The sequence below is a fragment of the Nicotiana attenuata genome, unplaced genomic scaffold (assembly GCF_001879085.1).
Source record: "Nicotiana attenuata strain UT unplaced genomic scaffold, NIATTr2, whole genome shotgun sequence".
NCBI classification, from domain to species: domain Eukaryota; kingdom Viridiplantae; phylum Streptophyta; class Magnoliopsida; order Solanales; family Solanaceae; genus Nicotiana; species Nicotiana attenuata.
In genome coordinates, this window is record NW_017672059.1 from 37,993 (window position 1) to 50,489 (window position 12,497).

Below are 12,497 nucleotides of genomic sequence, written 5' to 3' on the forward strand. Positions count from 1 at the left end.
AATAACTTAAGAGTATTTATTGTATTTTTAATAAATAAATTAAAATTAATATGTTAGATTTTATTATAAATTAATACTAAAAATGAATTCCTTAATAGGCAGAAAAGTAGTAAAAAAAAAAAAATTAATTAAAGGGACCGGATGAAGTACTATTTTCTATTAGAATAAAACATAAAATATAAGCGTAACTTTCGCCAAGTTTGTTAACGGTTGCTTCTAATTACAGCAAACCTTTAGCGCCCATTTCTCTCTCGCCCTGCATGAGGAATCGTGTCTCCAATAACTGCTTTGCCTTTCCTTTTTGGCTTTTCTCCCCTATTGAATTGGAGATTCGTCTAAAAAATGGGTTTGTACTGACATTGCAAAATTTGGTGAATTTCTTGTTCTTGTCGGGGGAGAATTTCAGACCAAAAAGGATGATGTTGCTGTTAACGGTGTTTGTTCTTGGAGGGGTAACGGTTCTTGCAGTGGAAGCTGTGGGAATTGTAATATTGATATGGTGTTTTATGAGAAGAGTTTCTCGTCAAGAAGGTAAAGGGAAAACAACTGAAGAGTCGTTGCCTTTTGCTGGGGATATTGATCCCTCTTTCTTCAAGAAGCAGGCAGGTATCACTTTTCTTTTTTTGCTTATTTTTTTTATGTTGTTGTTCTACTAATTTTGGGTCCACGTTTGACTATGCACGAAGTTTAAGAGAAAAGAGAGACTTTTAAAATTTGTGATCTAAAATAAGCTAAGACATTTATAATTATGTGTAGAATAAAAAGTTTATAGGTTTCACTGTTTTTAGACAGGCTAGAAAGGAAAATGTGTTATATAAATTGAGACAGATGGAGTATGTGATTTGTTGATACCGTTACTTGGTACTCTTTTCACTTTGCCCCCATTTTAAGGTGGTTTATTCTCTTCATGTTGTTGTCTGAATTGAGTATTTGGATTGTGAATGTAACGAGCATCGAGTGGTATAGGGCTTGATTTGAGGCTCCGTTGAGTGGTCGCTGGTCACAAGTACTCGGTCTCTGGTATTGAATAATTACTAGTCATTATTTCATCATAGAGTCTGCAGAATTAGGCCAAGATCGAGGATTGAGGCGTGCTAGTTGTTGTATAAAGAACCAAACTTGCAACAGACAAACCGGATATCTTTGGAGCACAATACTTTTTTTGTCAAAATTTTCATTTCTAGGCTTTCTAGTGGAGACCATCTCAATGTTGTACTACTATTCTACTAATACTTCAAAGTAAATTTTGTGCTTCTAGAGTCCTGAGAGTATTCTAAATATAATCTCGATTCTCGTAAAGAGTAAAGACCATAACAGGAGGTTGTAAGAATGCCCAAGGTCTCAGTAATCTGATATTGTTGATGAGTAGATTATTACTAATGAAATTGAATTGTGTACACTTCAATGATTATTAGCAGCATTCAGTCATCTTTCCCTTCTCTGAGTATATAAATGGTTCTTGACGATGTATCAAAGGAGTAAATGGACCAGACAAATTTGCTTTTAATGTTACTGACCTTCTAACAATATATATATATAACAGATTGAAACTCAAGTGCAGTACTCAAATCATCCGCTACATTAGAAAACGATGAAGAAATCATGTTATAATTATTGTTAAATGAATGATACATAATGAGTGAGAAGATTATTATTTAATCAGCAATGCTTTGCAGTTGGGATTTATAATTTTGTGCGGATATTTGTCTGGTAACATGTCTGGTCCAAATGCTCGTGTTTATTAGTATTGTATCATTCAGATTGAGTTTTCTTTTCCTATTCAAGCACCATTCCCTCTTTCCTCTATGGACTTGATCAGTTTAACTTATAGAATATTATGAATTTTTTGTCTCCTAGGGGATAGTATGGGTTCTAGAATCTGAAAGAATCCCAAAAGTTTCCAATGGGGACAAAGCTACAAAGCAGCAAAAGGCCCAGAAAGAGATCTTAGAGGTAATACCTGTTCGGAAATTTGGTAAAATCAAGGATCACTCTCTCATTCTAACAGAATCAGATGGTTCCCGTACTGAAATTCCACTCAAAGGTTGCATGGTTGCGGCTGTTTCTGCTTCAATCTTGTCCTCTAGAAAATGGTAAGCTGGAACATTATTGACTTTGCCTTTTTGAATTATGCGTTGTTATGCTAGGCTATGTTGCACGGACTCTCCAAAATGATGCCGCACCCGTGTCGGATCATTTTTGGAGGATCCGACACACACCCGGCAACATTTTCGGTGAGTCCGAGCAACATAGATGCTAGGTACTTTTGAGTTACTCACCTCAAGTACGGAAGGTCGAAATATCTACATACTACAGAGTACTCCTTTGTTCTAGCATTTTTATGAACAACTCCATTTCAAAATCAAGCAATTTTATCTTAGAATTCCAAGATGTAATCAGTATTCAAACAGGTTTTAACTTCATTAGAAAAGGTAGTTAAGGAAAACCTTTTACTTAGAAAATTATCTTGTATATCTTGTAAAAAAATTCTGCCATGCGTTAAGTAAAATGCTTCTTTAATTATCTTATTGGAAAGGATAAACACCGATAGCTTAGTGCTTCAATTTTGTTACAGGGCAAAAAAGTACCCAATTAAAATTGAGAGCGGAGCATCTGCTATATATAAAGGAAGTAGTATATTTTACATTTACCTTGAGACGTCTTGGGAGAAGGAATCATGGTGCAAAGCCCTTCGTCTTGCTTCTAGCGAGGATGAAGAAAAACTAAAATGGTTGGCGAAGTTAAACTTAGAGTTCCGGAATTACCTGACAAGACTAAATGCAGGATATCCTTCATTTATGAAACCATCTTCTAGTTTTGGTGCGGAATTAGTTGATAAATCAAGCAAGCCTGATGGTTCCTCATCAAAAGTTCGTCAATTTCTGAAAAAGTTTGCCAAGAAAACTAGCAAGAATGCTCCAGAAAATAAGGCAAGCTGCAGTTCAAAATCAGGATATGAAGAACGTAAGATGAGTGAGAAAACTCATTTGTTCCAAGATCTTGACTTGGCCAGTGGTGTTATGAAGGTTGCTTCAACAAGAAAGCCTCTCGATTTTTGCAATGAGGATGTTATAGCGCCTTCGTCCATTGTATCCTCTACTGGCTCCGTCATTTCTGATGCAGATTCTGATGACAAGGTTTTTTGTGATGAAGGATCCCTTTGTTGGAATTTGTTAATATCACGGTTGTTCTTTGATGCTAAAAGAAATGAGCAGATGAAAAGTTCTTTGCAAGAACGGATTCAGGTTTGTCATCTCCTTTTTTTATTCATTATGAGATATTGAGATGTAAAGTAACTTATTTGTTGTCATTCTTTTAAACCTTTTTTAGTTGACTAAGGTAGAGATTGACTTGCTTGTATTTGCTTTTCGCGGACATTAACCAAAATTACTAGTATTACTACTACAGCTCAATCCTAAAGCATTTGAAGTCAGCTGCATGTTTTGTGTGTAAGAAAATGAACTTTTGTATGATACTGAGAGAAGTTATCAGTTTAGGGCGAGAAGTTGTTTAATGCATTTTGCTTTGAAGCTTCGCGTGCATGTACATTTTAATGTGACACAGTTTTACAATCACTTAGAAGAGAAATTTGCTTTGTCTTAATAAGCTATAACTCAGTGTGGTCTTTACTTGTAGAGAATGCTCTCCAATATTCGTAGCCCCAGTTACATTGGTGAAGTAACCTGCGCAGCTGTTGATGTTGGTTACCTCCCTCCCTATATACATGCAATGAGGGTTCTTCCCTCAGACATGAACGAGGTCTGGGCTTTTGAAATTGATGTTCAGTACTCTGGTGGTGCAATATTGGATCTCGAGACTAGGCTTGAAGTTCAGGACCTCGATTTACATGAAGGAGACGATGCAAGTGTAGATTCAAGTGCTGTTGATGATGTCAAAACAGACTTGTTAGAAGGTTTTGAGGACTTTGATGAACAATTTAAGCACTCGGACGACCACGTGGATAAGATGGACCAAAGAGATGGAGCTGATACACCAGCACGTATGTAGCAAAACCACTTTATCTTTTTTATGCTCTGAAATTTGGGTTAGTTAATCCGAATAATTCAATGTTCGGGTGTAGTAGTTGCCTGTTATTGTTAATTGTTTTTTAAAGAAAAGTAAATTTATTTTTAACTTGTCCATTATTTTAATTATTTCCTTGTGGGAAAATAATTATGTTTTCATCAGTTAGTAATCTGAAGTATATCAATCAGGTGTTTCAAACGCGAGTAGAAGCTCTAATGGCATACCTAGTGGCTCACCTCCTGGATCAAAGTGGAAATCAATTTTACATTCTGTGGCCAAGCAGGTTTCACAGGTTGGTTACAATATTCTGCTTATCTCTAGCAATTCAACCTTGCTTTTCCCTAAATTGACTTCCTAGCTCTTTTCTGTTTAAATATCTATCTCGCTGGTAGATGTCAACAGCTGAAGCAGACTAGAGTTCTTACGATACTTCTGAACCGATTGCATAATTCTCTGAATAGTGCGCATGAGAAGTAAATTGATGCTTTACTCTTAGTATATTTGGGTGAAAATGTTAGTTCGTATTTTATGCTTTCTTGAGCTTTTGCACATATTTTCTATAATAATGTCCTTCTTATTTTGCTACTGAAAGAAGGGAACTAAAACTCATGTCATTCAGTTGGCTTTGATCTTCTCTTTGTTAGTTGATCAAGGACATGTATGATGGGGCTAAGACTCGGGTTAGGACAGTAGGAGGAGACTCTGAACATTTTCCGGTTGTAATGGGGTTACACCAAGGTTCTGCACTCAGTCCGTTCTTATTCGCCTTGGTGATGGACACGTTAACGCACCATATTCAAGGGGAGGTGCCATGGTGTATGCTATTCGCCGATGACATAGTTCTGATTGATGAGTCGCGAGCCGGTCTTAACGAGAGGCTAGAGGTTTGGAGACAAGCTCTTGAGTCTAAGGGTTTCAAGCTAAGCAGGACGAAGACGGAATACCTGGAGTGTAAGTTCAGCGCTGAGCCGGGGGAAGTGGGCGTGGATGTGAGGCTTGAATCACAGGTCATTCCAAGTAGAGGAAGCTTCAAGTACCTTGGGTCGATTATCCAGGGGGAGGGGAGATCGATGAGGATGTCACGCATCGTATTGGGGTAGGATGGATGAAGTGGAGGTTAACATCTGGAGTCTTGTGTGACAAGAGAGTGCCACCGATTCTCAAAGGTAAGTTCTATAAAGCGGTGGTTAGACCGGCAATGATGTATGGGGCTGAGTGTTGGCCTGTTAAGAACTCACATACCCAGAAGATGAGAGTAGCAGAAATGAGGATGCTGAGGTGGATGTGCGGGCACACTAGGATGGATAAGATTAGGAATGATGATATTCGGGAGAAGGTGCAAGTGGCTCCCATTGAGGACAAGATGCGGGAAGCGAGGCTCAGATGGTTCGGGCATGTTCAGAGAAGAAGTCCAGATGCTCCGGTAAGGAGGTGCGAGCGGCTAGTTGTGGAGGGGAGGAGAAGAGGTAGAGGGCGACCTAAGAAGTATTGGGGAGAGGTGATCAGACATGATATGGCGAGGCTTCAAATTTCCGAGGACATGACACTTGATAGGAAGTTGTGGAGGTCGAGTATTAAGGTTGTAGGTTAGGAGGTAGTTGAGTCTTGCCTTACTTATACCTTTGCGAGACTAGTCTGGTAGGGTTTTTACCTAAGATAGCTAGTGCCATTGTTGTGTCTTACTAATTCAGTGCATGATGTATTTAATAGCTATCGCTTTACTTCGCTTCTTTCTTCTAGATTCCATGTTCATAATTTTTCTTATTATTTCTGTGGTGATACTAATATTATCTGCTTTTGTCCTTTTGTTCCCTTGAGCCGAGGGTCTTTCGGAAACAGCCTCTCTACCCCTTCGGGGTAGGGGTAAGGTCTGCGTACACACTACCCTCCCCAGACCCCATTAGTGGGATTTCACTGGGTTGTTGTTATTGTTGTTGTTTTGTTAGTTGATCAGAATAGAGTAAGGCAGTTAAAATGAGGACACAAGGTGGGAAATAAAATGTGGTGAAATGGATCACAAATGAAAATGGGATCGACTCATTGTACTTTCATGAGACTTGTGCTTCACTGACTTTTTCCTATTGCAGTAGTGAATGGAAGGTCTAATCTTATAGGAGTATGTCTTTTGTTCATCTGCCGTAACAAGTGGAAGAAGCTTGTCGATTTCTAACCAATTGTATTTTCAACATTCAGGTTCCACTCTCGCTGGGGATTAGGGTTGCATCTCTACGAGGAACATTGAGGTTGTATGTAAAGCCACCACCTTCAGATCAGATATGGTTTGGATTCACATCGATGCCAGATATTGACATCCATTTGAACTCTTCTGTTGGTGATCGTAAGATCTCAAGTGGACACCTTTCTTTGTTCCTAATCAGTCGAATTAAGGTTAGTTTGAAAACTAATCTTTTCTATTATTTGAATGTTGTTCATCAAGTAAATTGAGGTCGCCAGTCAGCTACACAAGCTTGTGACTGCTGTGAATGCCAAAGGCACAATGTATGGAAAAAATGAGCTGATATTTAGGAGACAATTATCCATTCCCCACTCCTGACTACCAACCAAAAATCTCATACAAGAGAGTGCTATTCCCCATCTTTTATTCTTCTCCTTCCTGATTTCCAAACTTAAAGCACCATAACAGCTGTTTGGCTGTAGCTGGCACAGTCGAAGTATCCACCTCAAAAGATCCACAAGGTGACATTTGTCTAGGTGAAACTTTAAATTGGTTTCAGATAGATAATTGCAGTGTCTAGTCAGAGAACTGAAGAAAAAGAGGGTACTACTTCGAGCCTATGCAAGGCATAGGAGAGTGATCCGGTTACTTTCGTTTAGGTGAGAGAGAGAGAATGATGACACTTTATATGCTCCAGTAGAGAGAGTGCAGGTAGAATACACCAAGCTTGTTTAACCATTCTATTATTTTTAGTTCCTTTTCCTTCTATTTTTTGTCGGAACAATGTATTTAATGACGGGAAATTTTTGCAAACCACGCTGACTACTATAGAAAAACCAACTTAATGGAGGAATCAATTTCCAGATTCTACACCAATGGACATGGCCCATATATATTGTTATTTTTCTTAAATTTGGATATACTATGAAAACATTGGTGAAAGTTTCTTAGAGGTTGAGCTGGTGCTTTTTACAACTGATGCAGGCTGCTATTCGTGAAACTGTCGTACTTCCACACTGTGAGAATGTATGCATCCCTTGGATGATAGCAGAAAAGGATGACTGGGTTCCCGTAAAAGATGCTCCATATATATGGATTAATAACAAATCTGCAGGTAATGCCAGAAAACCAGAAGCACGCATCGACACAACCCAAATAGCTGAAGCCGATAGGAGAAGTATTGCTGAAAGAGGACTTAACGGAGTTGGATGGGGCAGCAAAAAAAGTAAGTCACTGGATCCCCACATATTCTGCTCAGTTCCTAGGGGTAAGCCTAGTTTCAACAGCAGAAGCCTCACTAGTAGTCCAGAAAGAAAGCACGTAAATCCCAGGAAACATCACGGAGATACACAACAAGGCAGGTTGTCAGATCCACAGGCTTATTTATCAGTTCATAAGAGCCAATCTTCATCAGATTTGCATGCCCCCTTGCTGAAGCACGATGAACAGAGAGAGACTCATCGCATGAGCTCAGAGAACAGGCATAGCATGTCACCTTCTCATTCACTGAGTATGCTAGAGGAACAAAATCATTTTACAGAAGATGATATGAAACCAAAAAGGACAGGGACAAGGGCTAGGATGCATGGTTTGCGGAAAAAAATGGGAGAAAAACTTGAAGAGAAGAAGCGTCACATAGAAGAGAAGGGGAGACACTTAGTGGAAAGGATGAGAAGCCACAAGGAATATTCATAAATTTGCAGTTTCCTCAGTTCAGTTTGATTGCACAAGGGAAAACATAGGTCAGTATTTCCAAAGGGCTATTTTGTTAGGCTATACACAAGTTTCAGTTGCACAATTCAATAGCACATGACCATGTGAAACAGCTTAAGGAAAGTAAGGCTCCATACTCAGTCATGGGGCCTGATCCCGTTGGACAAAGTTCTCTTCTCAGTTGTAAAACTAAAGGTCAAATCCCAATAGGAACCCATTTCAACCACACATAGTCACATACAAGTTTACTTGCTTTAAACTCCTGATCAGAAAAATGGTAATGATTCCGACTGTCCACATTTGCTGTTAGTCGATACAAAGAGGTCGTCAAAGAAGCACGTAACAATGGAAAAGCAATATTATCATTTTCTTTTCATTTAGCAATAAGCGTAGCACTTCCATGTTGCACGTTCATAAATATTGAGTTTTCGGTATCGCATAGCTAAGGTAATAAATGGCTCGTGCCAAAGTAGAGAATTGCAAAACCAAGCGAAGTACTGAGACAGGATGATCTGAAAAAATTAGGAGAATACGACTATACATAACGCAAGAGACACGCTCCATTTTTTAACTTCATTCAAAAAGATATAACCTGGAAAAGGTTAAAGCTGGAAATAATCAACACTAAATTATATTAACTTTCGCTAACTACATAACAATCAAAAAACTTTTAAGTGAAAGAAAACAGAAACGGCTTTAAGCAAACCGCTATGGCAATTTAGATGTAGGGAACTTCTTACCCTCTAAGCACATGACAGAAATGAATATTATAGCTGGGATATACTTGTTACTGCATCACACCGTTTTACTGCATCAATCACAGTTCTAACTCACTCAAAATAGTTGTCGAGTAATTCACATAGCAGAACCGATTAGTAGAACTTTTGCCCACCTCTACGATTATCCAAAAGCTTGATCACATAAAAAGGTTCTCAAGAAAAGTTAAACTGGAAAGACATGCTACAAATGATTAAAAATAATTTAGTACATCACCAAATCCAAAATTTTATAACTTGCATTGTGAACAAAACCGTCTGTCATAGAAACTCACATTATCTAATCTTAATCAAAAAGAACTTTCTAAAGGAAGCAGGTCTCATTCCCAGCCAGTAGAAGCAGGAGCAGGGATCACTTCCGCTCCAGGAACTTGAGCAACTTGAGCAGGAGGAGCAGCTGCAGCGTCCCAACCTCCCTCTACCGCTGAAAAACATGACAATATGGAGTTATAATAGAAGAAAAAGTACATAAAATCAGCAGAGGCCGGCACAAGAGATCTCAAACTAAGAGAATCTCAGAAACTCAGACATCAATCAGATTCCCATAAAAAGCAGACAAATTAAAACATTGGAAAACAAAAAGATAAAGAATACAAAGCCACGTCTTCCCAAAGCACCTGTGACCAATGGATTTAAAAAACTAATACCACAAAATATGACACTAACCTCCATCTCCAGACCAGCCACTAGCAACTGCAGGAACAGCAGGTGCGCCATCTGCAGCCCATTGAGCATCAGGGATTTGGTTGCTAGACCAATCGCCACCAAGGGCAGCACCACCGTACTCTGCATAATCTGCAATGGCAGGTGCTTCCTCTTCTTGCTGTTCCTTTGCCTCTTCAGGCTCTCTGTAGAAGAAGAGATCCACCTACAGCAGAAAGAAATTAAATATGAGAAAAATAGATGTTTAACCACAACAAAATACAAAAATAATGCAAATGGAACTTGAATTTTAACTTCAGAAGAGCAACTAAAATCAGTACACTAGCTAGGAATTTCTTTATGAGAGAATAGAAATGCTTCCAGTAAGCCCTTACCATGACATCCCACTTGTGTCCCTGAGGAATGCTACCGCGCATCTGCAGTACCATCCTTCCTAAGAGCCAGAAAAGAACACCGATACTGTGCTTCCCTTTGTTATTGGCGGGGATACCAATGTCAACATAGCGCATCGGTGAATCAGTGTCACAGAAAGCAATAGTAGGAATGTTCCCAAGTGCAGCTTCCTTGATAGGCTGCAAGCAAAGGACTCAAGCTTGTTATAAATAGTCAACATGCCAAAAGGAAACAAGTGATGTTACAGAAATTAATATCAACCTGGTGATCAGTTCTTGGGTCAGTGAGAATGAGGAGTCGTGGCTCGCTGTATGAAGTCTGAAGCTGGTTGGTAAAAGTACCGGGAGTGTGACGTCCAGCAATGGCATTTGCGCCAGTGTATTGAGCAAACTTCAAGACAGCTCTCTGTCCATAGGGCCTGGCTGATTGCACAATTATGTCCTTTGGATTCTCAATAGCAACAATAACTCTTGCAGCCATTTGCAGCTTTTCCCATGTCTTCCCAAGGTTAATAATGTAGATACCTAAGGAATAAAGATCAGTCAAGATATATAGAGAGATTGACAAACCAGTGAATATATCACTTTGCTAATACCATGATTATGAAGTCAAATGATAACCCAAGCTAAGAAAACCATAACGCTAAATAATTTATCATATCTAATTAATCTCGTAATCTTAATAAATGAACAAATATATATAAGAATCAAAGATGATCTAAGATAGCATTACAAAATAATTTCATTGTGTCAAATCAGCTATCTTTCTAGAAATGAAAACTCACAGCATAGTGTATACACAAATAAATATATAATAATAAGCAGAATGCGCCGCACATTGATGGCCTGAATGTGCTAGTACTTGAAGGTCAAAGTATTTGTTTTCCGAGCATAACTAAGAAAAACAAACCGTTCACGAACAAGTCGGGAATACTTTACTTCATTCAGGGATAGCTGCTGCTTTCCTCTAGGTATATGGATCTAATATTTTTCTTCAAACCGCTAATACGTATTAATATCCTATTTTACAAATGTAGCAGCTTAACCAAGGGTATCTCAATCACCAAATCCTCTGATACCGGCACCAAAAAATACTGGAGAATTATACCTTATGCAAACACCAACTATTTTGATATAGCTAAGAGGTAGTGGTTTAACATCATGGATCTAGATAGAGTGAAAAAGCGAATATTATACAACGGAGGTAAAGAGTATTACCGTCGTTGCGGCGCTTGAAGACGTAACGCTCCATTTGGAAGTCGCAGTTCTTAGTGCCGAGATGGACTTCAGCAGCCAACATCATCTGTATGTCAGCCTCCTTCGTCGTCAGTGTTCTTACTTCATGTGTAGCCGCCATTGTTACTGCTTCCTTTCTTCTCTCCCTTTGCTTTTTCCTCTGCTTCTAGGGTTTCACTGCGGCAATAGAGAGACTCCTCTGAGAACGTAGTGACGTTAAAAAGGCTCTTTGTTTGGGCTTCGCTTTCAGGCTTTCCTGATGGGCCTAGGATTTGCTGCCTTCTGTGCCCTAATGGTTCGATTCTCATTGGTAATTGCTTGTTATTTTAGGAAGAATTAACTTAAATAACTATTCATACAATGTTTAAATTAATAAAAAAATTAGTATATGTGTAATTTATGTATAATATATATATATATATATATATATATTTATAAAAGCATGAATACATTGTCATTTTACAAAAAAAAAAAAACTTATAATATAAGCATAATAACTTATAGTAAAAAGATATAATCAGAATTCTAGACATTAGCCTTGTAATCCTATTAATTTTAGGACATAATACTACACATTAGGAATCCTTCATGATGAATCCCACGATCTCACCTAACCTATGAGCATTAAGTTGGCACAATTAAAAAATGTAAGTAGTTTCACGCCAAATATTTCAAAGAATAATATTCTATAATTTCGGACTTCACAATATAGTTAGAATATAAAAATTAAGTTGATGTATATGCATTAGTTTATTTCCCAAGCATTTAAAACATGAAAACGAAAAACACGTCAAAGAAAAGTGCTCTAATTTGATCTATATATATATATATATATATATATATATATATATATAGAGGACATATCTCTTATTCGGGTAATTTGAAATTCCCATTACTAATTTAATTTGAAAGCTTATTATAATGTCCGTTATTAATATAATTTGATAATGTATTATATTTTTCAAATTTATTTAGAAAAAAAAAGAGTCTATATCTATCTATATCTTCTATATATTATTATAAAAGCACAAATATAATATTGATAGACCAAAATAGCCATAAAATATTAAACAGAAGAGCTCACAGGGAAAGGACATAACTACATAACCTATTTTTTGGACTACAATACCTTATATGTTAATTTTTTAATACTTAAGATTTTAAAATTAGTAAAATTTTGTCTATTACATTCTTATTAAAAATATGTAGGAAGGTTTAATAAAATCAATTTCATAAGGATCCTCCGTATTGGCAACACATTCCATTTCATAATGTTCAATCCAAGAAAAGATAAAAGTAATGTTAAATTAACGGCATAAAATGTTGAAATTGAGAAGAAAAAAATCCCCACAGTATATTTTTATATTATATTTGAACTATTTTCCTACTCAAATAATATTTTTTGTTATCAATTTCCGTGTAATATTGAAAAATATACCAATTATTAAACAACAACTGAGAAAATATTTAAGAAAGAGAAAGAAAAATGATTCATAAGAGTCAATAGTAGTAATA

The 12,497-nt window shown here is 37.4% G+C and overlaps 2 protein-coding genes across 2 annotated transcripts; one reads left to right on the plus strand and one right to left on the minus strand.

Moving 5' to 3' along the window:
- The first annotated feature begins 208 nt into the window (after positions 1 to 208).
- LOC109211584 (testis-expressed sequence 2 protein-like) lies at positions 209 to 8,295 on the plus strand. The gene is made up of 7 exons (XM_019375132.1): positions 209 to 602; positions 1,858 to 2,093; positions 2,576 to 3,245; positions 3,637 to 4,000; positions 4,215 to 4,318; positions 6,220 to 6,414; positions 7,187 to 8,295. Exons 1-7 carry the CDS (start codon positions 261 to 263, stop codon positions 7,895 to 7,897), a joined length of 2,622 nt encoding a protein of 873 aa, XP_019230677.1. The 5' UTR covers positions 209 to 260; the 3' UTR covers positions 7,898 to 8,295.
- Positions 8,296 to 8,790: 495 nt separating this feature from the next.
- On the minus strand, positions 8,791 to 11,184 carry LOC109211583 (40S ribosomal protein SA-like). The gene is made up of 5 exons (XM_019375131.1): positions 10,965 to 11,184; positions 10,009 to 10,271; positions 9,729 to 9,926; positions 9,358 to 9,559; positions 8,791 to 9,115 (listed from the first exon to the last, which is right to left on the minus strand). The coding sequence occupies exons 1-5, from the start codon at positions 11,101 to 11,103 to the stop codon at positions 9,012 to 9,014; spliced, it is 906 nt and encodes a 301-aa protein (XP_019230676.1). The 5' UTR covers positions 11,104 to 11,184; the 3' UTR covers positions 8,791 to 9,011.
- Between the last annotated feature and the right edge of the window lie 1,313 nt (positions 11,185 to 12,497).